The 27,501-nt window shown below is 41.9% G+C and overlaps 1 protein-coding gene across 1 annotated transcript in view; it reads right to left on the minus strand.

Annotated features, from left to right (window-relative positions):
* tgfbr3 (transforming growth factor, beta receptor III) overlaps positions 1-27,501 on the minus strand; it is a 271,094-nt gene that overhangs the window by 102,569 nt on the left and 141,024 nt on the right. Inside the window, exon 4 of the mRNA XM_034179237.1 lies at positions 13,308-13,491. Coding sequence (XP_034035128.1) covers positions 13,308-13,491 — 184 coding nt within the window. The remainder of the gene's footprint in view (positions 1-13,307; positions 13,492-27,501) is intronic.

Here is a 27,501-nt window from a genome sequence, read left to right on the forward strand (position 1 = left end):
TTGAGGAGACCGTGGTCCGTGGGAAGCCTGACACTCAGGCGCACGACAAACAGCTTCACTTGGCTGTGATTGATGACATTCTCACACAAATCAGGAACAGATTTGAAGATCACAATAAAATGAGGTTTGCTGGACTTTTGGATGTGGAGCGGTTTAACGCATTTAAGCAAACACTTCCCGAGGCAGAGCTCTGAGGTTTGACAGACAGTCATGGTCCTCATTTTGATCTGAGTAGACTGAAAGCTGAGCTCAAAGTCATGTACAACATGTCAAATGATCACGACCTCCTGGATTTTCTGAAGAGGACGGAACTTTTAGACACTATGACAGAACTATATGCGCTTGCATGTCTGATCCTGACCGTTCCAGTGTCTACTGCATCCATGGAGCGTTCGTTCTCAGCCCTCAAACGGATAAAAACATATGCAAGGAACACAACTGGAGAAGAAAGACTCTCTTCTTTGGCATCTCTGTCAATTGAGAAGGAACTCCTCAGCCAGCTGAAGCAGCAAGGACACCTGCACAACGCCGTTACTGAACGCTTCATAAAAAAGGACAGATGCATGGATTTTATTTACAAGTAATAGGTGAGGCTCACCTTTCTATTACATTCTCATAGAGGCTATGATAAGCATTTTATCTTTTAACTGTTCACATGTGCTCTTTGAGTGTATTGACTGACATTAAGCTAAACTGGGGCGCACTGAAAAGTTTTGCTGCATTGTATTCATGGCTGTTCAATTATGTGCGCACTCAGATTTTGGCAAACTGTGCACTGATATATTGATTACTAATTGACTGATATACTCATTGGGATGCATTGTTGCTTCACTTGGGGTATTTTAATTATTTGCATATTGTTGAACGCCTGTGGCACGGTGTGAAGTGTGGTCACTGCCTTGTGCGTTTTGTTTACATAGGTTATATTTGACATCTACTAAAGGCCCTGACTGAAACCCCATAGCAGGCCACTGTGTGTGTGTATATATATACGAGGTCTCTTAGATAATAAACCGACCCTTTTATTTTTTTTTTAACTATATGGATTTGAATGACATGCGATTACACCAATCATGCTTGAACCCCCGTGCGCATGCGTGAGTTTTTTCACGCGTGTCGGTGACGTCATTTCCCTGTGGGCAGGCCTTGAGTGAGATGTGGTCCCGCCCTCTCGGCTGAATTCCTTTGTTTCACACGCTGCTCGAGACGGCGCGCGTTGCTTTATCAAAATTTTTTCTGGACCTGTGAGGAATATCCGAGTGGACACTATTCGAGAAATTAAGATGGTTTTCTGTGAAAAGTTTAACGGCTGATGAGAGATTATGGGGTGTTTCTGTCGGTGTAAGGACTTCCCACGGAGCGGGACGTCCTGCAGCGTTTCCAGGCGCTGTCGTCGGCCTGTTTCGAGCTTAAAACATCCTAATTTAAGGCTTAATTCACCCAGGACATCGTGAGAGAACAGAGAAGATTCAGAAGAGGCCGGCATGAGGAATTTATGCGGACATTCCACTGTTTAAGGACATTTTTTTAATGAAAGACGTACGCGCAAATTCGCCGAGTCGTTTCCGTGACGACTCGGCAAATCTGTGTGCGCCGCGACAGGAAAAACACCTCCGTGTTGAAAACCATTTGTAGAATTCAGGCGGCTTTTAATGGCTTTCAACAAGTGAGTAACTGAGAAATTGTTTAACAGCTTGGGCATGTTCCAACTTGCCCGTTAAGATTTCCAACGGAGGTGCTTTTCCTGCCGCGACCCCCCGCGGTCGGGTCCAGCCCGACATGCGACTCTGCCCGCACGTTTTCATTACAAAATGACCGTTAACAATGGAATGTCCGAATAAACTCCTCATGCCGACTTCTTCTGAAAGTTCTCTGTTCTCTGACGACTTACTGCGTCAACAGAGCCTGAAATGTGGAAGTTTTCAACTTGAAACGGCGAGACGCTGCCGCCTCGAAGCGCAGATCGTCGTCAGGCGCCGTGGACCGTCCTTAAAGCGACACTACCAGACCAAAATCTCTCATCAGCCGTTAAAATTTTTACCGAAAACCAGCTGAATTTAATGAATGGTGTCCACTCAGTTGTGCCTTACAGTTTTGAAAAATTTTTTATCAAACAAAGCAACAGTCTGTGAGCCATTCCTAAACAATGAAAAAAATCGACGAGCGGGTGGACGACTCCTCACTCAAAGACTGCCCACAGGCGAATGACGTAACCGACAGGCGTGAAAAAACTCTCGCATGCCCACGAGGGTTCAAGAATGTCTGATGTAATCACACGTGATTCAAATCCATATGGTTTTTGAAAAAATAATAAGGTCGGATACTTTTCTAATAGACCTAGTATATACGAGGCTCTGTTGACGCAGTAAGTCGTCAGAGAACAGAGAACTTTCAGAAGAAGTCGGCATGAGGAGTTTATTCGGACATTCCATTGTTAACGGACATTTTGTAATGAAAGAACGTGCGGGCAGAGTCGCATGTCGGGCTGGACCCGACCGCGGGGGGTCGCGGCAGGAAAAACACCTCCGTTGGAAATCTTAACGGGCAAGTTGGAACATGCCCAAGCTGTTAAACAATTTCTCAGTTACTCACTTGTTGAAAGCCATTAAAAGCCGCCTGAATTCTACAAATGGTTTTCAACACGGAGGTGTTTTTCCTGTCGCGGCGCACACAGATTTGCCGAGTCGTCACGGAAACGACTCGGCGTATTTGCGTGTACGTCTTTCATTAAAAAAATGTCCTTAAACAGTGGAATGTCCGCATAAATTCCTCATGCCGGCCTCTTCTGAATCTTCTCTGTTCTCTCACGATGTCCTGGGTGAATTAAGCCTTAAATTAGGATGTTATCAGCTCGAAACAGGCCGACGATGGCGCCTGGAAACGCTGCAGGACGTCCCGCTCCGTGGGAAGTCCTTACACCGACAGAAACACCCCATAATCTCTCATCAGCCGTTAAACTTTTCACAGAAAACCATCTTAATTTCTCGAATAGTGTCCACTCGGATATTCCTCACAGGTCCAGAAAAAATTTTGATAAAGCAATGCGCGCCGTCTCGAGCAGCGTGTGAAACAAAGGAATTCAGCCGAGAGGGCGGGACCACATCTCACTCAAGGCCTGCCCACAGGGAAATGACGTCACCGACACGCGTGAAAAAACTCACGCAACACTTTTGGTTTTGCTCCCATTTTGTATGAGATGAACTCAAAGATCTAAAACTTTTTCCACATACACAATATCACTATTTCCCTCAAATATTGTTCACAAACCAGTCTAAATCTGTGATAGTGAGCACTTCTCCTTTGCTGAGATAATCCATCCCACCTCACAGGTGTGCCATATCAAGATGCTGATTAGACACCATGATTAGTGCACAGGTGTGCCTTAGACTGTCCACAATAAAAGGCCACTCTGAAAGGTGCAGTTTTATCACACAGCACAATGCCACAGATGTCGCAAGGTTTGAGGGAGCGTGCAATTGGCATGCTGACAGCAGGAATGTCAACCAGAGCTGTTGCTGGTGTATTGAATGTTCATTTCTCTACCATAAGCCGTCTCCAATGGCGTTTCAGAGAATTTGGCAGTACATCCAACCAGCCTCACAACCACAGACCACGTGTAACAACACCAGCCCAGGACCTCCACATCCAGCATGTTCACCTCCAAGATCGTGTTGGAGAGGTGTTCTCTTCACAGATGAATCCCGGTTCACACTGTCCAGGGCAGATGGCAGACAGCATGTGTGGCGTCGTGTGGGTGAGCGGTTTTCTGATGTCAATGTTGTGGATCGAGTGGCCCATGGTGGCGGTGGGGTTATGGTATGGGCAGGCGTCTGTTATGGACGAAGAACACAGTTGCATTTTATTGATGGCATGTTGAATGCACAGAGATACCGTGACGAGATCCTGAGGCCCATTGTTGTGCCATACATCCAAGAACATCACCTCATGTTGCAGCAGGATAATGCACAGCCCCATGTTGCAAGGATCTGTACACAATTCTTGGAAGCTGAAAATGTCCCAATTCTTGCATGACCGGCATACTCACCGGACATGTCACCCATTGAGCATGTTTGGGATGCTCTGGACCGGCGTATACGACAGCGTGTACCAGTTCCTGCCCATATCCAGCAACTTCGCACAGCCATTGAAGAGGAGTGGACCAACATTCCACAGGCCACAACTGACAACCTGATCAACTCTATGCGAAGGAGATGTGTTGCACTGCATGAGGCAAATGGTGGTCACACCAGATACTGACTGGTATCCCCCCCAATAAAACAAAACTGCACCTTTCAGAGTGGCCTTTTATTGTGGGCAGTCTAAGGCACACCTGTGCACTAATCATGGTGTCTAATCAGCATCTTGATATGGCACACCTGTGAGGTGGGATGGATTATCTCAGCAAAGGAGAAGTGCTCACTATCACAGATTTAGACTGGTTTGTGAACAATATTTGAGGGAAATGATGATATTGTGTATGTGGAAAAAGTTTTAGATCTTTGAGTTCATCTCATACAAAATGGGAGCAAAACCAAAAGTGTTGCGTTTATATTTTTGTTGAGTGTTGTTGAGTATATATATTCCATCAGTTCCTAAAGGACAGCACAGAGGCTGTGATCATGGCAGCACAAGAACAAGCCCTAAGCATCAGATCCATAGAGGCAGGAGTCTACCACAGCAAACAGGTGTGCAAATGTGCCCCAGACACAGTCCAGAACATACGAGATAAGATTCAAGCTAGGACAGCGTACACTGAGAGGAACAACCAAGTGTTGGAAATCGTGTACAGGCACATCTGTGCCACATATGGATTAGAAGTTCCCAAGTCCCAATGGGAGATGGCACCAAAGTTGGTTAAGAACGGCAGGGCTAAGGTCCTCCGGGACTTCAAATTCCAGACAAATTCCAACCAGATATAGTGGTGGTTGACAAGGGAAAGAAAACTGCAGTTGTGATCAATGTGGCAATCTGAGCTGACAGCAACATTAGATAGAAGGAGCAAGTACCAAGGGCTGAAGGAACCACTGGAGCAAATGTGGAAGGTAAAGTCCAAAGCAGTCCCGGTGGTAACAGGAGCACTAGGAATTGTAACACCTACATTGGAAGAGTGGCTTAAGCAGATTCCAGGCACAACATCAGAGGTCTCTATCCAGAAAAGTGCAGTCCTACAAACAGCTAAGATACTGTGCCAAACCCTCAAACTCCCAGGCCTCTGGTAGAGGACCCAAGCTTGAGAAACACACATACCCAATATATGCACACACAGACATGAAAAATGTACTTTAATGGCACAATGTTACAATGGTATACATCGTAAAAAAAAGTTAAAAAAAGATAAGTTGACTTACTTTGACACAGTGCAGCAGATAGATGCATACGCTATATAAGTCTTTCATTTTGTGATACAGAAACAAATGTCACTATGGTACTTCTTGGTCTACCTTTTGCAAGAACGCCATTAACCACTTCAATTTTCAAGATGGCAGCCATTTTTTTCAAGATGGCACTTGGAAATATGCATTTCCATCAAATATTTGGAAAATCTTGGATTATGTGGATTGGAGGAATTTAAAATTAACCTCAGGCAATATTTTCTTGTCTTCTAGATGGACTGTATATGTTTTTAATAAGTGTACATGCATGCTATATAATGTGTATGCAGCAGAACGTGCGATAATGTTTTGGGTGTAAGGGTTTAGCAGCAGTGATGCCGGTACTAGTAACGCGTTACTCTAATCTGACCACTTTTTTTTAGTAACGAGTAATCTAACGCGTTAATCTTTCCAAATCAGTAATCAGATTAAAGTTACTTCTCCATGTCACTGTGCGTTACTATTATTTTTCATTGTGGGTCGATAGCAGCATTAAACTTGGTCTGTGGGCAGGAGGTCGGGGTTCGACTGAACTGCCCACTTTAAGCGAGCTGTGAGCTTTTAATCCGCGGTTTTTTGCAGCTGCTCGACTCGTCCTCACCTCTTAAAGCGCGGTGATCAGCACACCTGCACTGAACTTTACAAAGACATTTTTATACTTTTTCCCCTCCTTTATTTAGAATTCTGAGCTGAGCCGCTCTGTATCTGGTCATTAAAAACAGCTGTTCCTCCGCGACGAGTCAACAACTAACACTATTTTCCACTCAAATGCACCTAAACTCTCTTTCTGAGGACCACATGATGTGAAAACGCAATAAAACTTTCTTACCTGTAAATCTGGTCATGTTTTCTGCATAAATAAATGTTATCCATTCTTTGTGCTCAAACGCCAAAGCAGGGGCGAATCCAGATGGAATGGGGGCGTGGGGCAAGGATGTGCTCCCCTCACAACACCCCTAGATTAAAGGTGCAATTTTGAAGCCGTTTTTTACTACAACTAATATTGCTTAAAATAATAATAATTTAAGTAAAATGTTTAGAGAGAATTTAAATGTTAGAAAAATGTTAGAATTTAATAGTTACCTTTATAAACAATGTAGGCTCGAAATTGCAAGTTTTACTGTTACAGTGCTGTCAACAGTTAAATATGAGGTCAAGAAAGACGTCTTTATTTTACTTTTTATAAAACAAGTATTTATTTTCATTGAAGTCAAGAAAGGGTGACTATAAAGTGAGTTTTGGCAAAACAGGTATCATTGTCATGTTGAGGTGGCAGAGGGTTGTTGTCGGCAGCTGGGAAAAGTAACTAAAAAAGTAACTAGTAATCTAACTTAGTTACTTTTACAATTGAGTAATCAGTAAAGTAACTAAGTTACTTTTACAATTGAGTAATCAGTAAAGTAACTAAGTTACTTTTTCAAAGTAACTGTGGCAACACTGTTTAGCAGTAAAGGTAGTATTTTTGCATTTAAGGTCAGGCATATTCTTTGGATAGAGTAGTCCTCCCTGCTTACCTAACTCTTACCTACCGGTACAAGCAGTTGCTTGTGCATTGCAATGGCCACACCTGAGTAAACTGCATTGGCTTGTGGGCTAAACTAGGTAAGGGTAGCACACAAAGAGACTCTCTGTTTGCTCACATATCAGTGCATGAAGACTAGAAACTTCCAGAATGGACTGTTGAACAGATGAAACAATGACTTCAACATTATACTCAAAAAAGAGTGAGTGTGTTAAACACAACCAGGGCACACTGGTGCCAATCCCTGTTGTATAACACAACAGGGGGTTCAGTGTCGGCTAACCTTTTCTAACAGTCCTGTAGATAAAATAAGTTCAATGCACAAAAAATTACTTTTAAAAATAACCATGACTCAAATGATACCTTAAAATGTTCCACTTGTGTTTAGTAGCATCAAATTTTAATGATTTAGGAACATAATCACCTATATTTGCTTGCCAATTCATTTTATTTTCCACAAATAGGCTATATTTTTGGTGGCCATATTGAACAATGGCTGCTGCCATTTTCAAATTTCATGTGGCTGGTTTTTTTTTTTGCTTTTAAAGAAAAGGACTTCTCAATTTCATTTATACCAAATTTGGTAAATCATATGAACAATTCTTACAATTATCTGCTACACTAACAATTTATTTTACAAAAATTTAAAAAGATGGTGTCTATATTCACAACATTTTCCAAAGTGCTCACAAGTATTACCAACAGTGGGAAACTACAGGCTACACATAGATGTTTCTTGTTCAGTGTCACTGAACAAGAAACAGCTTGGAGCACGGTCAACTCTTGGCTACGTCTCTATTCTTTACATGATCTTCTCTGCCCTCCAGCCTGCAGGCTGGTTGAAGATACAGTATAGAGAATGTTTGTCATGGCTGTTGACATGCTGTTACGTCATTAGTTACTTTATACAGTTACTTTATATAGTTACTTCATTAGTAGCTGCGGACAACTTGCCGGCAGATGCTGAATGGAATTGATAAAGTAAGTCATAATCTAATTTGGTTATTTTTAAGATTTAGTACTCATAAAAGCAAAGTAACTAATAGTTACTTTGCTGATTGCTCAATCTTAAGAGTAACAAAGTTACATTACTAGCTACCATATTAGTAACTGCATAAAGTAATTGTATAAAGCAATTAAAAACGTAACTAAAAAGTAACTTGTCAAAGTTACTTTCACAACACTGATTCCAAGGAGCACAGAATTCTCTCTTTTTAACAGGATCTGATAGAGCTGTTTATTTGGTCTAACCTTTTGAATCAGACACATAGAATAAATGTTTTTTTTTTTTAATGAAATATCACTATATTAAAGCTATAGGGGCACCCACATTTCACTAAACTGACAAAATTTAGTTTCTCCTGAAAGCCAAGCATTATAATGTTAGTTTATTTTTTTGAAAAGGTCTTGTAAACAGGGGGTTCAGTGTCAGCTAACCTTTTGTAATCAAGAGAACTTATTTATTCGAGAACAATTCCATAAGGAATCTTTTCTTTTTAATGCCATCTGCAGGAGGACGTGCGTGTGCACATGTATGAGCTCTCAAAAAGACTGGAAGTTACCTGGATACGATGCATGACGCCAATGTCCGTGATATGTGTTGCAAGTCACCCTAGAGGTGTTATCAAGTTACAAAAACAGCATTTTTTTTGTTATTGTTGTTTAAGAAGTGTTATTTCTCGCTAGCTTTTACATAATATATCAGAAACATCTTAGACCCCTTTGAGTCTGGTCTGCTTGAGGTTTCTTCCTCAAATCATCAGAGGGAGTTTTTCCTTACCACTGTCGCCTGTGTGCTTGCTCTAGGGTTGGTAAGGTTAGACCTTACTTTTGTGCTTGTGTGAAGCGCCTTGAGGCAGCTTTGTTGTGATTTGGTGCTATATAAATGAAATAAATTGAAACTGAATTGAAAAAGTGTGTTAAAAAACAAACAAAAAACAAACAAACAAAAAAAACTGGATGCTACACCAACGTCTCCCGCAGATGGACAGATGCCAAGATACAGGAGGCAATACATAATAATGTCATGTTATGAACCCCCTATGTAAAGGCTAATATGTAAAATTATTGGGGTGCCAGTGAAAATTATTTTTATGCCTTAAATCTTAAGAAGGTCAGTGGCCCCATACCTTTAACATTATATTGTTTACTTTTGCTGGCGGAAGTGTTCAGTGTATAGGACTGGTTTAAGGTCCGTTGGAAATTTGAAGACGTACCAATAATTTGTGATTTTAGAGTTTCTGATTATAATAAATGGTGCAATTTTGGCAATTTTATTTAAAACAACGCTTTCAAACATGCAAGTGTGTTGTGGGGTTCAAAGGCTCAAAAAACCCTAAACAACATACATAATGAAAACAATATTAGAACACTGTAGGAGTTTGGACAAGAGAGATGAAATAATATTTTACATCAGGTGCCATTGTGAGTTTAAAAGTACTTTCAATGATCAACATTTTTGTGACATTTTTCAAAAACAAACCAAAGCAAACAAATAAAACCCCCATAAAATCCACAGTTGTGTAGTCAGTACGCTGGGCTGCAGTCATATTAGAAGCACAGTCTGTGCCAAAGCGGTTAACTTACCATCAACTTTACATTCTGCTGTGGCACTCCGGGAGCACGTGCTGCTGTGCAGTAGTAATTTATAGGTAATCCAGAGTGAATACAAATCATCATAGTTTCCACTCTTCATTAAAAGTTTGCAGTAACAAACCAGCTGGATGTCGTCGTTTGCAGATGTCCAATAATCTTCTGAAAGGACGACATGCTTATTTTTCTCATTAGACACAGGCAGTGGAGACAAAACACACAGTGCCCATTAAATGTGTGTGTGTGTGTGTGTTGAACTTGAAGTTAGTCATCCGATTTCAACTCAAATACAGAATAAGAGAAAGCTAAAATAAAAATATTTAGATTTATATCTATAGAGGTCATTATTAGTAGAAGGTGTCAATAAATACCATAACAGCACATCATGTCATACCAGCGGAAAACGGTCTTAAAACCTAGGAGACTGTGCAAAAAGGAGACTAGGGAGGGAAGCCACCAAAATTCTGAAGGAGTTTCAAGTTTCTGTGGCTGTAACTGAAGACACTGGGTATATTGTACCTTTTTCTGTTACATCGGCATCCATGATGCAGTGAAGCACCATGTTAATACAAGAAAACATTAAACCTAGACTAAAATCTCCCACGTGCTTTCTCACAAACTAGCTGAAATTTCATGTCAACCTTTTAAAGAAAATTCTTCCTGTTTCATTCCACCATGATGCTTTATAAGTGGTGATGCAACATATTCAGTTTATTAATGTATAGCACTAAAACACAACATAAGTCACCTTAAAGAAAACAAATTGCACAATATATACACAACTTCTCTAATCACAGCCAAAGAAGCCTATACCTCCTTCAGAGATGTAATGGGTGTCTTGGTGGCTTTCCTCAGGATTCTCTGTCATGCACAATCACTCCATGTTTGAGAAGTGCCTAATATAGAGCGCTATACCACACAGTACCATAAGTGTCTGTCACACTAGGACAGATTGAGGAAGTGTATACAAAATTTTAATGTCAGTTTATGTCCAATTTTGTCCTGCAAAAGTCATTTTCTCACTTGTTAAATGTGTTTCTCTCCGCCGAGTCTGCCAGAAAGTTTTGTGCGAACTGAAAACTGAACGGGCAGCAGGCAGAGAGCTTTCCTGGTGGCTGCAAGTTTGTTTACAGTTTTGTCCTATACTTATTTGTTACTTTTTCAATCCTCATGCATTCATATCCTGTGGCTGTCTGATACTTCATACTGAGCTTCTGACTGGCCAAAGTTCCAGCATGGGGTGTGAATTCAGCACTGGGGAAGAGAGGACAGAGCCTGACACAGCAACATACAGCACAGCTGTTCATTTAGCTTAATCAATCCCTCATAAACACCTGTACTGTTTGTATTGTGTTAGTGACTTCAAAGTGTTCATGTATCCATCTCCTGGATGTCTAAATAAGATTGGTTGTAAAAGTGATGATTTGTGTGAAAATTATGCAGCTTGCCTAAATACTTTTGGGCTCTGAAAACTGAAGCTGGAAACATACACTGGCATCGCACTTGCAAAGCTATCGGCATCGCCAAGCACCTCTGTCCAACGACCTCATGACTGTATAAGATCATCCCAGAAGCCTCTTTGTCTCAAAGGACAAGAACCTAGAGACATGAACTGAAAGGCACCGAGGCGGGGAGCCACAAAAACGGTCGGACACCGGATGCAGACTCACAGACATGATGTAGGAATAAAAAGATGACTTTATCGTTGAAGCAGGCAAGGGTACGGTACACAGGTAGTCAGGCAGCGATGCAAAAGTACAGACAAGGATCAGGCAAAAACGCAGTCAAAACAAGCAGGTTTCAAATACATGGAGAGACTAATTACAAGGGCTGAGGCAGAGACGAAATCCGGGGCACAAAGCAAGGTCAAAACACAGCAGAGCAAAACAGGACTTGAACAAGAAGGCTGGAATGGAGATACGAGATACTAACAAACTGGCAGGGAAGTGAGGAACTGTGAGGGCTTAAATAACAGGTGGAGTAATTAGTGGAACAAGACATGGGTGTTAGTGAAAGTTCTGGAAAGGGGGTGTGGTCCAGTGAAGCAAAGGAGGGAGAAGAGAGTCAAGAGAGTGCAAGATAACTACATAACAGAAAAACAAACGGTGCAAAATGTGACACGCATGACAAGCAATACTTAACGTGACTAATCTAAAAAGCGGGAAACCAGAAGATCCAAGATAATAACCAAAACTAGAACAGAACTGAAACTGATTAAAGTATAAAAGTAAAAGCAATAACCGATAATAAGATGACAACATAAATTACACCAAAATGAATTAACCGAACGACAAAACCAGACACTACCGAAATAAGCAATAAATAACAAATGGAACATAATAAGATAAGAAGCACTGAAGATCAATAATAGCCAAAACCTGTGACTAAAGTATAATACAATAAATGTAAAAAACAAAACCAAACTAAGACTGAACACAAAATGGATTACAACATAAAGTAAAACTCATGACTACCACAACACAACCAGATAATAAGACACACAGGATAAATAAGAAACAAAACCAGAGTATTACATAACATGAATCAATCAAAACAAATGAGCAAAAGGGGAGACAGGTGCTGACACTACAAAAACACGACCCGGACGGGGCAAATCCTGACATGAACGTCTCTGCCGAGATAAGTGGATGTTTCTGCAATGTCAACAATTTCACCACATACAGGTATACATGTACTGGCTGAGTCCAGGAAGCCTTTAAAAGCCTGCATCTTAGTCTGGATCCAGAACAATCACAAATCCATAAACTCAAATTCCTCACACAGCTTCTTAGGTGCTGCAATCAGAGTAGCCACTTCTGCGAATATTACAGCATCATCCAGGAAGTCAAGGTCAGTACATCTTTCCTCACCAACAAGAACACCCAAGTCAGTGTTTTCTACAACCCAACACCTAGTCCATGCACTGAACAGTGGAGGAGCTAGAACACATCCCTGATGAACACCATCTTTCATTGGGAAAAACTGACTCTCTACCTCTATGCTGTACAGCACTCACAGTGTCTGTGTACAGCAGAGGTCTCAAACTCATTCCAGAAAGGGCCAAGAGGGTGCAGGCTTTCTTTGCAACCACCCACTCCACCAGGTGATTTCACTGATTAACTGATTACACCTGCTTGAAAACACCTGGTGGAGCAGGTGGTTGCAAAGAAAGCCTGCACCCTCTTGGCCCTTTCTGGAATGAGTTTGAGACCTCTGGTGTAGAGGCTGGGTATGATGTCCAGTAATTTCTTGGGGGTGTCCCAGAGAGCAGTCTGAAGAGCTGACTCAAATGTTTTGTGAAAAATCAAAGAAACACTGCTGATATTCAGGCTTCCCTTCTGTAAAGGACATGCAGACACAGAACAATTGGTGTCATCTTGAGTGTGAAGCCAGAATGAATAGATAACGTAAATCTACAATGCAAAGCACGTCTTGATCATTCCATTTCAGCTCCATTGTGGTAGCTGACGGAAGCAAAATGACAAAAACTGTCACTGTCCAGATAATAATGACTGTTACGGTGTAAAACATGGCAATGAAATGGCCCCTAAAAGTGGAACATTATTAAAGTTTCAAATGAACAAATTCATTTCATTTATTCACTGATCTCATATATGAAGGACCTTATATATTGTAGCTCATTGTGCAGAACTGTTTCATGGACTTGAGCTTTCATGTTAAACATCACGAGTCACACAGGGTTACTCGTGCTCTCCAACACCTTAAAGTCAGGAAAAATTCTACAAGGAAAAAAAGGGAAGAGGAACATGATCCCTGAACCCTACAGATGTGTTTGGGTATTTTGGGAATGCAGTACACACCTTCTCCAACTTTGATGTAGATGTCTTGAGTCATGCTGAGCTCAGAGAAGGAGGTGACTGCCCTGTACTTCCTCTGAGCCCAGTTGAGGAGGTGCTCATTGCCGTGGGGAAGACTTTCCCTTTGGATGTGGCAGGCAGAAGAGAAGTTTCCTGGCTCAAAGTGAACTTCCGAGCCTTCGGATACCTTCAGGAAAAACAGAGGAGTGTTAGAGGGCAACAGAACTGTTCTGATAAGTCCTCTGTAGTCTACAACGTGCCACAGTGAATGTCACCCACAGAAATAAATCTGAAGTATATCAGTCCTACACTCCAGTTTAAGGACACCCACCTCCCTGAGCTCAGCTACCAAAGGGAAACTTCTGGCAAACTTTGTGACATGAGGCCACTCACTGATAAGTTGAAAATTATGTTGATATTTCATTAACAGTATGCTTTGAGACACCAACTAATGAAACATTGTATCTTGATTAATACTGATGGCTGTTGCAGCTCATACAGAAGATACAACACAGATAAACTGAGTTCTGAAAACCAGTTGTTACATAAATAGAACATGCACAGAAAAGCTGAGACTAATCATTCATATATTAAACAGTCTCATAGAGGAAGAGGCTGTATATATATAGGTCCTGAGGTCCATTGCTCCTGGATATTATACCCGGACTCCATAGTCTGTAGCAGATGAGAGCCTGTTCCTGCATCAGAATACACAGCATGTACTTCACGTTTGACTAGAACAACCTATCCGACCATTACTGTAGTACACACTACAAATAAAGCCCCTTTCACACTGAGCCTGCTGCCAGTTGCATCATCACGACCCCAGGTTGATGCAACCTAGTGCCGGGTTGATTCAATTTATGATTCCTGCTGTGCTTCATTGTTGCAGAGCTATAAAACACGCAGGATTGTTGTCAAACTTTTTATACTGTGCACACAATGCAGTAAAACTATACTGCTCTAAGAGCACATGTGAACAATTAAAAGAGAAGTAGAGAAGCTTGAATCTTCGACTGGACTGAGTTGCTTGATGCAAGGACTTTTCGCTTCTAATCACAGAAGCTTCCTCAGCTAAAATTCTTGCTCTGGTAGTCTGACTTCTGTCTTGACTCTTGTAGAGAAGAATTCTTCTTCCAAGAGTCAAGACAGAAGTCAGACTACCAGAGCAAGAATTTTAGATGGAGCAGAAGCTGAAAGAAAACAACATGAGGGAGGTCTGGGAAGGTGTGAAAACCATCACAGGCCATAACACAAAGACCAGAGAGAAACTTCTTCAACTGGTTCAACCAGTCCATGCCCCCCACTCTCTCCCTCACTGCAGCCATCTCTCGTTCTTTCCTCAGCACACCTCCCCCTAGATATCACAGCAGCACCCCTCCTCCTCCCCCACCCCAACACAACCTCCTCCATCCATCACTGTAGACCAGGTCAGAGGACAGCTGAGGAAGCTTCATCCCAGGAAAGCAGCAGGCCCAGACAAGGTGTGTCCTCGACTACTGAAGACCTGCGTGACTGAACTGGGAGAACCGCAACAACATATCTTACCCAACCTCAACCTTAGCCTACAGCTAGGGACAGTGACCACCCTCTGGAAGACATCATGCATCTTTCCAGTTCCTAAGAAGAACTGACCCAGCGAGCTGAATGACTTCCAACTTACTTCACACCTGATGAAAATGTTAGAGCAGCTATTCCTCAGCCTCCTCAAACCCCATTTGCAACACGCCCAGGACTGTCTGCAGTTTGGACACCAGGCAGGTGTTGGTGTGGAGGATGCCACCCTCTACCTGCTACACCAAGTCCACCCGCATCTGGATAAGCGAAGCGGCACAGTGAGGATTCTCTTCCTTCTCAAATGCCTTAAACACCATCCAGCCCCTTGTGTTTCAGGACAAACTGAACAGGAAGCGAGTGGACCCCTGATATCCAGCTACCTCATCGACAGAGCGCAGTATGTCAGGTAGAAGGATACCATGTCTGACACTGTGATCAGAAGCACCGGAGTACCCCAGGGCACAGTGCTGGCCCGTTTTCTCTTCACCCTGTACACCTCTGACATCTGCTACATCTCTGAGTTGTGTCACATCCAGAAGTTCACAGATGACACAGCCATTGTTGGATGCATCAGGGACAACAGAGAAGAGAACTACAGGAGCCTAGTGAAGGACTTTGCTGTCTGGTGCCACACAAATCATCTACAGTTCAACACCTCGAAGACAAAGGAGCTGGTCAATGACTTTGTGAAGTCCAGACCAAGACCACGACCAGTTCTGATCGAGGGAGTTGAGGTGGAGGCTGTGGATTCCTACAAGTACCCCGGGTTGTAGCTGGGCAGCAAACTGGACTGGACAACCCACACCAACCACCTGTACAGGAAGGGACAGAGCAGGCTGGACTTCCTGAGGAGGCTGCGGCTGTTTAACATCTGCAGGAAACTCCTGTGGATGTTCTACCAGCCCGTAGTAGCCAGCATCCTCTTTTACACCGTGGTGTGCTGGGGGAAGAACATCCAAGAAGGACACATCCAGGCTGTGACTCTGTGGTTGGCATGAAGCTGGACTCTCTGGTGACGGTGGCAGAGAAGAGAACACTGGACAAACCGCTGAACATTATGGATGATGCCAGTCACCCTCTGCACACCGTCATCAGCAACCAGAGGAGCCTCTTCAGCCACAGACTGCTCCTTCCCAAGTGCAGGACCAACAGACTGAAAAACTCCTTTGTCCCTCAGACCACCAGACTGTACAACTCCTCACTCAGGGGGAGGAGGAGGAACAGGAAGACAGAGGACGGAGAAGGAGAGGAGCAGTTGTAGCCAGTAAGCCAGTAGTTTTGCTATTTATATTTGTATTTACTTTTTGCAAATTGTTTCTTATTTCTACTTTTGATACTCTGTGTGCTCTTACCCTGTGTGCTACTGTGCAATATTGCTGGAATCTTAATTTCCCTGAGGGAGTCTTACCAAGACATTAATAAAATTCTATCTAATCCAATCTAAATTTGTACATATTAAGCCATTATACCCATGTATACTGTAAAAATGTCTATGTTGCAATGACAGACATTTTTTTATGGTTCATGGTACCTAAAAAAATGTATATTTCTACAATGTCATGGCCACTTGGATCCAGTTACCATTTTCATGGATGACTGCTATATTGTTTGAATTTTCTACAAAATTCATCTACTTCCATTACCATGCTCCAGATGGATTGAGGGCTAGTGTAATCTCACCTGTTTGCACACTATGAAGGTAACAAATGATCAAGACTTCACTCAAATACTACTAAATGCATGCTGTGTATTCTGACACCATACAAATTGTGACATACTCCTATTTTGCCTACTATATAGTAAACTAGTATGGGTACTCGGATGTAGCCCACAGCTCCCCCCAGATGGGACACTACTTCGAAATCTACTACTCAAAATAATGTCTTTTTTTTGTTGTTGTAGAGTCATAGATCAATAGAGACATAGATATTTAATTTATACAAGTGAAAAAGGTGCAAAATTGACATTTGTGCAGTAAAAGCAAATCATTGACTAACTGGGAACTGACAATGTTTGTGTTGCTGGGTAAATGGGACAGGACTGCATTACTAATTCATACTTACAAAAAGTGTTTTGACAGTTTTGGGCTAAGATGATTGATTTTTTTTTTTTTTTTTTTTTTTTTTTTTTTTTTTACACATCAATATCAATTGCAGACCAGTCAATGTTTTTGTGTTAACCAAGACTTTAAAATAAACATTTATGAGGAGTGTCAGTTTGTGTGGGCTTTTGCCCCTTCCTCTCCACTGCTTCTAGGACAGTGCACCAGACCCTTTATTCTGTCCTTCTGGGTGGTGATCCCACATGGAGGTGATACCATGACAGACAGATAGTCCAAAATGCTCAATACTATCTGTCAGACAGATGGGCCAAGCTGGCTAATGTTGTCCTACGGACAGATGGGCCAAGATGAGGTAGATCTGGCTGCCTTACCCGTGACAAAAACAATAAATTGACAATTCCATGTAAACCCATGACTAACATGCAATTTCTTTTTCTTTTTTTTGTGACATTGCTATGATGTGGTCCCTAAATGTTAATCATTCTTCAATAATAAAAGAATAATTTTCCTTTGGGTCATTTACATTTTTCAGACACAAATATTAAAATCTTTGTCTGCTTCATGCACAACATCTGTCTGACCTCTGGATGCTCTGCTCAGTGTTCCTGGCATGATCACAACAGGCCATAAATACTGAGGCCTTGTAGAAGGACTCTGTCGAAGAACGCCTTGCTGTGTCGATTTTACACTTTTACTGTACTCACTACGGCACCAAACACAACAAAATAAACGGCACATTGGGCGTCTCTATGACCAAGATGCAGACTGCGTTTCTTCATGAACCTTGCCAAATGCAGCAGAGTTTATCATTTTAATTGTAGGCATACGACTTCCATTAGTCGCAAAGAATTAGAGGGGGGGAAGCCTGAAAGCCAAATGAGCCCCAGGCCTTCTAAAGCACTGAAACCTCAGGAATCTGAAATGGGGAAGTAAAGACTCCAGTCCGGACTGTAGCAATATCTGTCAAAAAGTCACATACTTGAAAACAAATACTTACGGTTGTTTGCTTTCAATAACAAATGTATATAATAAAAACATACTGTTGCACATACTAATACATCAATAAACACATTTCTGCACTGGCACTGTTTATTCTATTAAACACAATGTATCAAACGTGTGACCAAGTTTGATCTGTTTGATCTTTTTTTTTGGGGGGGGGGGGGGGGGGGAATTAAAACAACAATTTCTTTGATAATCACTTTATTGTCCTTGATCAACTTTGTAACGTCAAGTACACCTACAAAGAACTTTTTTTTAATTGCACTTAACAAAAAATATTTGGATAAAGAGGTTTGTAACCTGGGCAGCATGTTATGTGTCGGACGCAGCCCGGAGAACCGACCAGCGTTTGAAGGACCCAGTATAAAATAAGCAGAGCATGGTACAAAGGATAACAGAGTTTAATGAACATAACAGTGCTGTGAAAAATATAAAAGTGCGCGGTCTGGCGTGGTGGATTGCGGTGCGCTCCCAGCAGCGCTAACGGTCCGGAGCCAGAACTGGTTCGGTCCCAAGGACCCCGCCGACACCCCCCAGGTGGCCGCGACAAACCGAGTCTGTGAAAGAAGGAACCATTATGTGAGTCCACACTCAACACACAGAGAGAACACTTAAAGGTGTACAAACAGCAAACACTTCCTGGCTTAATTACTAATCAGCTTCCCAACCTGCAGGCATGGAACATCCAGTTCACAAAACTCCACAGCAGTGGAAGCTGATTAAATGACTACATACAGCTCAATATAATAAGGTGTGAGGGACACCATATTTACTGACTGTATAAATGTTAGTCACAAAATCTAACGTACCTCAGGAAGTGTGCTGACGAGCGTGAGACCTCACCCCCTCCTCTTTCACAGACCATGCATCAAACCTGGACGTTCTCTGCATCCACTGATGATGAGATGGCTCTCGAGACGACGATCTCACCCGTCTGGTCACAAGGTCGGGTCTCTGGCAAATACACACTGTGTACTCCAGTCTTAAATGCCACCATGTTCCAATCCATGTAGATGCACCACAGCTGTGAGTCCTGACGAGCCGCAGGTGATCAGCCTCAGGTGATCAGGGTGAGGTCCTGATAAACTCAGCTACACAGCCACTCAGTCCCAAATGCAAGCCACCTGGAAGGAAAAACAAAAGACAGAAACAAAAAGGCAGCCCGGCCCCCCCAGCCATACAACACAGCATGGTGGATTAGTGTGCAAGAAGGTAGTGGGATCGATTCCCACCTGTGGCCTTTCTGTGTGGAGTTTGAATGTTCCCCCTGTGTTTGTGTGGGTTCCCTCCAGGTGCTCCGGCTTATTCCCACATCCAAAACATGCAGGTTAATGGTAAATGGACTGCATTTATACAGTGCTTTTCCATCTGCATCAGACACTCAAAGCGCTTTACAATGATGCCTCACATGAACCCATTCACACAGACATACTCACATACCAATGTCAGGGTACTGCCATGCAAGACGCTTACTACACACTGGGAGCATCTTGGAGATTAAGGACCTTGCCCAAGGGTCCTTAATGATTTCCCAGTCAGGCTGGGATTTGAACAGAGGATCCTCTGGTCTCAAGCCCAACACTTAACCACTAGACGATCACCTCCCCAGGTTACATGGTTTGGAAACATTAAACTGTTCCTAGGTGTCTGCGCGGGTGTGATTCTGTTTGTTTGTCTATATGTGGCCCTGCGACAGACTGTCATCACTGTCCAGGGTGTACTCTGCCTCACGCCCTATGACTGTTGGGACAGACTCCAGCCCCCCGTGACCCTTAACTGGAGTAAGTGGTTGAAGATGAGTGTGTGAGGTTTGTAATTTGATGATTAGTTTCTTTAATTAAAGAAGGGGAACACAAACTCTAACCTGCATCACTGAGCCTGATCTTCAATTTGTACTTTGCAAAGTAAAATCTACAGTTGCATGTTTCATCTTGGTCCACGAAGTTATTGTGGCATTATCATTCACAATTAGGTTTCAGAAAAACAGCCCCCTGGTGGCCACAATTAGAATCTAAATTCACCCAACACTAAATTTGCTGCTATAGACGTAGACTGCTGGGGGGTTCCCATGATGCACTGTTTCTTTCTCTTTTTGCTCTGTATGCACCACTCTGCATTTAATCATTAGTGATCGATCTCTGCTCCCCTCCACAGCATGTCTTTTTCCTGGTTCTCTCCCTCAGCCCCAACCAGTCCCAGCAGAAGACTGCCCCTCCCTGAGCCTGGTTCTGCTGGAGGTTTCTTCCTGTTAAAAGGGAGTTTTTCCTTCCCACTGTTGCCAAGTGCTTGCTCACAGGGGGTCGTTTTGACCGTTGGGGTTTTTCCGTAATTATTGTATGGCCTTGCCTTACAATATAAGGCGCCTTGGGGCAACTGTTTGTTGTGATTTGGCGCTATATAAATACAATTGATTTGATTTGATTAATGTTTTCTGGTGTCTTGGTGGCTTTCCTCACTCTTCTTCTTCTAGTGCAGCAGATAACTGAAACAATCATGCAAATGTGATAAAAGCATCAAATTTGGCAGAAATACTCCTTAGACACTCCTCTTGGCCACTTGACTTTTCAATTGATGGTCAGGTAGGGGTCAACTGAAGAATTACACAGAGGTCAAAATTATAAGATGCTCCAATCATATTGAAAAATATTCCATATTATTTGCCTGATCATAAAGATATCAAGAAGGTACAGTTTGGATAAAGGTATAGTTAGTTAGTTTTATAGTTTATCTGTGACTGAATTCTATGGAGTTACGGGATAATAACAGCAAGAATGGTGACAAAGCTCAGTTTCATTTTGTACAGGGGTCAAAAGTTAAAGTTCCTCCAATTTTGGTAAAACGTGATACAAATTATTGGTTGAGCTAATAGGGTTAATAAATGGAATAGTTTTGACAGTGTTGAATGCTTGGTCTCCGAAGTAAAGGTCAAACAAGGTCTACATCTATTGGATTGTATGACATGTGACATATGTTACCCCGTAACGTGATAAGTAAGGATGGTACATGGTCCAAACTATTCCTTTTTAAAACTGTGTTAACTCAACTAGTAATGTGCATCACCTTTTACCAAAACTGGAGCAACTTTAACTTTTGACCCCTGTACAAACAGACACTGACCTTTGTCACCATTCTTGCTGTTTTTATCCTATAACTCCATAGAATTCAGTCACAGATTGTCCAAACCATACCTTTTTGGAATCTTTATGATCAGGCAAATAATGTGGCATAGAATTCAATATGATTGGAGCATCTTTTAATTTTGACCCCTGTGTAATTCTTCAATTGACCTTTACCTGAATGCCAACTGAAAATTCAAGTGGCCAATTGGCTTTTTTCAAAAGAGGATTGTCTGAAGACTAATTCTGCCGAATTTGATGCTTTTATCACCATTTGCAGGGTTCCGCTCTAAATATTCTCTTATCTGCTGCACTATTCTAGCACAGTCACTCAGTTTTTGAGCACTATCTACTCCATACAGACTTACCAGAGAGTAGCATACTGTTTGTACTTCTTCATAATAGATGTAAATAAAGTCCAAGACATATTCAGTGGCAGCTTTACCATCTGAGAGCCTCATCCACAATGACCACAAAAGACTTCAAGCTGTCAATGATGGCTGCAAAACATGGCATTAACAACAGGAGTATGTAAACTTTTGATCAGAGTCATTTGGGTGGTTTCTGTTGTCCTTATGATTTTAAAACAAACAGTTATTTGACAACAAATGGCTTCATCTGATCACTAACCATGACTGAGAAAAAGTTTTTGTGTTACCATTCATATTCTCTGAAAAATGGCCAAAAAAAAAGAAAAAGAAATTCTGCCAGGGTATGTAAACTTTTGAGTACAACTGTATTATTAAATTTTATCTCATGGTCAAGTTTAAACATAAAAAGGAAATAACTGACAGTATATGGTAGTACCAAATTACAATACTTTTAGAAGCGCACTTATTACGGTGTGTTTTGTATCAGGAGATAAGTGTAAGAAAAGTCTATTTCCTGCTGTTGCTACATGCAAGTAAGAATTCATCACCACGTGTCGTAAAAGGGAAAGACGTGCCAAATGTTTTCACGCTATCATAATAACACTAATCCCTCACCGCAGTTTATTCTGGTTAGTGGTGAGGTTAATCTGCCTTTTTGAAAATCTGGCATAAAGATTTTGGGCCAGTAACTGTGATTTGTGACATGCTAAAGTGATGGACAGAACTGTAGATAAGAAGAAGAAACCTGTGCACTGACCATCCCTCACCAGCACTTTGTACCACAGCATGCCACTTTAGTGGCAAAATAAGGAGATGGTCATTAACAACACATGTGGGTTTTGCAATGAATTTTTGGGAGGACAGGAAAGGAGAAAAAAAACACATACAAGATAAGTTGCACTGGAGTAAAGGTCTTTTTTTTCCTCTATGTGGAACTAATGTTGGGAAGGTGTCGTAACACGGACTCGCAACAGGGGGCGCAAATGAACGGACAATGGATAAGACAAAGAGTAACAATTTAATGTTGTGAAACGCACAACTGGATACAGACAAAGATATAATGCCAATTAAACACAAGGTGACGTGCGGGCAGGCTCGAAGATAGGAGACCTCTGGCGATCTGAGAGCCGGGACCCACACAGCTTCCACCACCAACGGCCTGAAGAACACCGGAGCCGCCAAGTCCTGAGTCCCCAGGTGGTCACCGTCTTCTGTTGCAGACCCTGGTACTGCTGGCAGAAGATGAAAAACAGTTAATGGTGAGTGTGTATCCACACAGCCAGTAATCCTTCACCTACAGATCTTCGAGGAGGGAAAACCTCCACCTCCGATACAAAGTCACCCGTGCAGCTCCTGACAGTAGCTCCTTGGATGGAGTGAGAGGCGAAGACGTCGCAGACTCTCACTGCACGCCAATCCAAAAACACTGAATCCTCAGGAATACGGCTGCACACAGAACAATTAGTTAACACTAATCACAGCAGAGAATTACCTTAGATGGTAGCCGATTTCTCGGCGAGGAGGTGGAGTAATAATCCGGCTTTTGTAGGGATGGTGGTGATTGGTGACAGCTGGTGTAAATGAGTGACAGCTGTCACTCTCTGTTGTCTCGGCGCCCTCTCATGCTTGAAGCCCGCACTCCAAGCAGGGCGCCAACTGGTGGTGGTGGGCCAGCAGTACCTCCTCTTCAGCGGCCCACACAACAACTAACTTTTTATCACAGTGTTTTCCTATGGTCAAGATTAATAGACAGGAACTCAGTGGAACACACGTGCACATCACAGCATGTGCCGTTACTTAACATAAGCATTTCTAAATGTCAAAAACAGAAGATGAACAATTAAAAACATGCAACAGACAAAATGTTAGATGCCATATGGACCAGTTGGGACAAAAGAAATCATCAGATGGAAGACGGATTGTTGGCCCACAGCAACAAGCAAAAGTGAACCGTGGATTCATGCAGGAAGCTTGTGGTGAGTGCCATAAGAACTTTTATATTCCAAAAATAAGCAAGATGGACAACATATTGGATATTATCTGACACAGATGAACAGGGATGCTGATCCACAGCGTTGGGCTTCCTGAGGGTTTTCGTGAAACCAAGCCAAACTGGTCTGAGATACTCTACTTTGGGATGTTCGGTTCCAGTTTAGTGTCAATCAGTTATATGTTATTCTAACTATCATGAGTACATGAGCAGCAGAGCAGGTAACTCAGTGGGATAAGGAGTTAGGCTGCCAATACAAGGATCTGGGTTTGATTCCCAGGCACACCACCTTTCTGTGACCTGGAATAAGATACTTCATCTGTATTGCCTCAGTCCACCCAGCTACAAATGGATTCTTGTATTTGATGGGGAAGTAACCTACGTCAAACTCACATCTTATCCAGGGAGAATCATTGACGGTCATCCAGTTCACGTTACAGAATCCAGGGCTGAGCACTGGCACCAGTCTGCCTCAGGGCTGATATAGGAAATGTTCAAATTCAAGATGATTCAAGACACACTCATTTGGAATGTCCAGTTCAAATGTGACAATGTGATAACCTTTAAGTTATCTTAGACACAAGAAGGTGTGACTAATGCACTGTCTGAGCACAGGTCTATGATCTCCTCCTCCTCCTGGCCTTCTGGCCAGTAAGCAGTGACTTGCAGTCCTCTGAGCTCCAGCTAAATACTGTCAGGCTACTGCAGGGCTCAATCTCATCACTCGTACAAAATCGTCAATTTAACACATTCAAAGTGTTGAGTTCAGCTCTGTTCACTGTTCGGGTTTCATTCTCCTACCCAACAACTCTCTGACACTCCAAGTGCCACAAAAGCTACAGTCCTGACTTGGTTTTGTCTCACTGAGTACAGTAAACATATCTGTGCAGGAGCCAACAGATCTGGATTTACCACTGCGCCAATACTCATGTGCATGCCCATTTCTCTAATATACATATACCAGTGGTGGGCACAGTTCCGCTAAGCTGCTAACCGCTAATTATTGAAGCTAATGTTTTCATTATTGGATTAGCTTTTCAGATAACTTTGAAAGACATCACCAGATCACTTATCTTCTGATAAATTTTGGTCTGATCATTTTTAGACCGCTAACATATTGTTGCAAGCTTAGTGTATAAAGCTTTAACAGTTAATAAACATTTTTAAAGTCTAATATCAATGATTTTAGAGCCTACCTGTTAAATGTTTTGTCGTAGACATACAGTTCTATCCACAACAGACAGAGGAGAGCTGATTTCAGAAAAAAAAAAACATTCTATCCTCTGAAATCAGAGGAGAGCTGGTCACAGAAGAGAACCAAAATGAGAGCCAAAAAAAAAAAAATTTCTCTTGACACCCTACTAACCAGCCGGCAATATCACCCAAGTCATCCCAGAGGCATACAGTTTTAACTTATGGTTAAAATTTTAACCAAAATAATTTCGGACAAGTTATCTGAAATTTTATAACGTGAAAATATCAGCTATATGTTTTAGTTTTAAAATATTGCACTAATTTTAAAGGTTTTAGTGTGGACATGATATGTGCGCAGTGCATTCTGGGTAACGTAAAAGTTCATGACAGGAGAAATGCATTTGAGACGCTCTGATCAGGCTCCTCACGGGCAACAGCATTAAACCATTTGTATATTGTGCCTAAAACTGTTGTGAACATATTCTCTGGGTTTATAGTTATTGTTATTATAGTTGTTATTGTGTTTGTTTTATGTAAAAATGCCAGAAGAAGCTCAGGTTGCTTGTCCATTATTTTCAAATGGAATCACTGTGAGCTGTAATCGCTTCTTGTTTGCTCTATAATGCCCTGGTTATTGTCCAAACACTGTTTGTCATCTTTGTTCTAGAGTAATATATATATATATATATATATATATATATATATATATATATATATATATATATATATATATAAGATGTCTGAAATTCGGTTTGTGTTTATTAAATTTCACACAGATTAAATCTAGCAGACACAGACAGATTATTTATTTGGAATATTTGTTTTGGCAAGTTTTCATGGTCTGTACTGCCATCTACTGCCCAGTAGTGTTCATCGCAGGATTATGGATAGATAGGTAGATGACAGTGTACTATGCATTTTGACCCCGGTTATATCAGACAGTTGCCTAATCATAGCTTTTGCAAATGCAAAAGCACATTTATGTGTAAACCAACACACACGTCACATTAACGTGTTTGTTTTTACATACTCAACAAAAATATAAACGCAACACTTTTGGTTTTGCTCCCATTTTGTATGAGATGAACTCAAAGATCTAAAACGTTTTCCACATACACAATGTCACCATTTCCCTCACATATTGTTCACAAACCAGTCTAAATCTGTGATAGTGAGCACTTCTCCTTTGCTGAGATAATCCATCCCACCTCACAGGTGTGCCATATCAAGATGCTGATTAGACACCATGATTAGTGCACAGGTGTGCCTTAGACTGTCCACAATAAAAGGCCACTCTGAAAGGTGCAGTTTTATCACACAGCACAATGCCACAGATGTCGCAAGATTTGAGGGAGCGTGCAATTGGCATGCTGACAGCAGGAATGTCAACCAGAGCTGCTGCTCGTGTATTGAATGTTCATTTCTCTACCATAAGTCGTCTCCAAAAGCGTTTCAGAGAATTTGGCAGTACATCCAACCAGCCTCACAACCGCAGAGCACGTGTAACCACACCAGCCCAGGACCTCCACATCCAGCATGTTCACCTCCAAGATCGTCTGAGACCAGCCACTCGGACAGCTGCTGAAACAATTGGTTTGCATAACCAAAGAATTTCTGCACAAACTGTCAGAAACCGTCTCAGAGAAGCTCATCTGCATGCTCGTCGTCCTCCTCGGGGGCTCGACCTGACTCCAGTTCGTTGTTGTAACCGACTTGAGCGGGCAAATGCTCACATTCGCTGGCGTTTGGCACGTTGGAGAGGTGTTCTCTTCACGGATGATGCGAAGGAGATGTGTTGCACTGCATGAGGCAAATGGTGGTCACACTAGATACTGACTGGTATCCCCCCCCAATAAAACAAAACTGCACCTTTCAGAGTGGCCTTTTATTGTGGACAGTCTAAGGCACACCTGTGCACTAATCATGGTGTCTAATCAGCATCTTGATATGGCACACCTGTGAGGTGGGATGGATTATCTCAGCAAAGGAGAAGTGCTCACTATCACAGATTTAGACTGGTTTGTGAACAATATTTGAGGTAAATGGTGATATTGTGTATGTGGAAAAAGTTTTAGATCTTTGAGTTCATCTCATACAAAATGGGAGCAAAACCAAAAGTGTTGCGTTTATATTTTTGTTGAGTATAGAATGAATGAGTCAGCCAATCAGTGTTAGCGGAGGCTCATTTTGCCCATAATCCCTTTGGCATCTGTGTGTTTGTTACAAAACTTTGTACAAATGACAGAATTGACATTAATGTAGCTATTCTATCCAGAATAATTTGATTTCTAAATCAAAACCTTAAGTCAAAAGTGCTTTATTTTCCAAGACCTCTGCCTCACGGCAGAACTGCTGTATGTCGTTAAGGAATAATGACTTCTTTTGTGACAAACTAGTGATGAGGCTCATTTTGCTGTGGTAGAGTAAAATATGTAGTAAACAGGAGCTTCCAGCAGGTGGCACAGCGCACAAAGAGAATTGCTGATTCATTGTTTGGGTTTGTGATCGTGGTGTTAAAACAGCTAGCTGTAGCTTCCGATAAATTTTTGGGTGGTTTATTGGTTTAGCTGTATAAAAGATCAATTTTCAGTTAGCTGATTAGTTGTTACCAAAACTAACTTTTTGATTAGCTGTGCCCACCACTGTCATATACACAAAGTCAGAGGAACATTTTCTTCAAACATGATTTGTTGAAGAGTGAATAAAAAGTGATGAAGTCAGGCTGGGCTGTTTTGTGTTCTGACACCAGTGACATGAAGACATATTTAGTGTGAAGCTGACCTGCTGCTCTCTTAACAACACTCACTCACCACACAGCTTAAGAAAATATCAGCCGGACACACACACGCATTCATCTTCATGGCATACTCCCCCTCCTTCTGACAACATTCCCACTCAGAGAACA

The sequence above is a fragment of the Thalassophryne amazonica genome, chromosome 10 (assembly GCF_902500255.1).
Source record: "Thalassophryne amazonica chromosome 10, fThaAma1.1, whole genome shotgun sequence".
NCBI lineage: Eukaryota > Metazoa > Chordata > Actinopteri > Batrachoidiformes > Batrachoididae > Thalassophryne > Thalassophryne amazonica.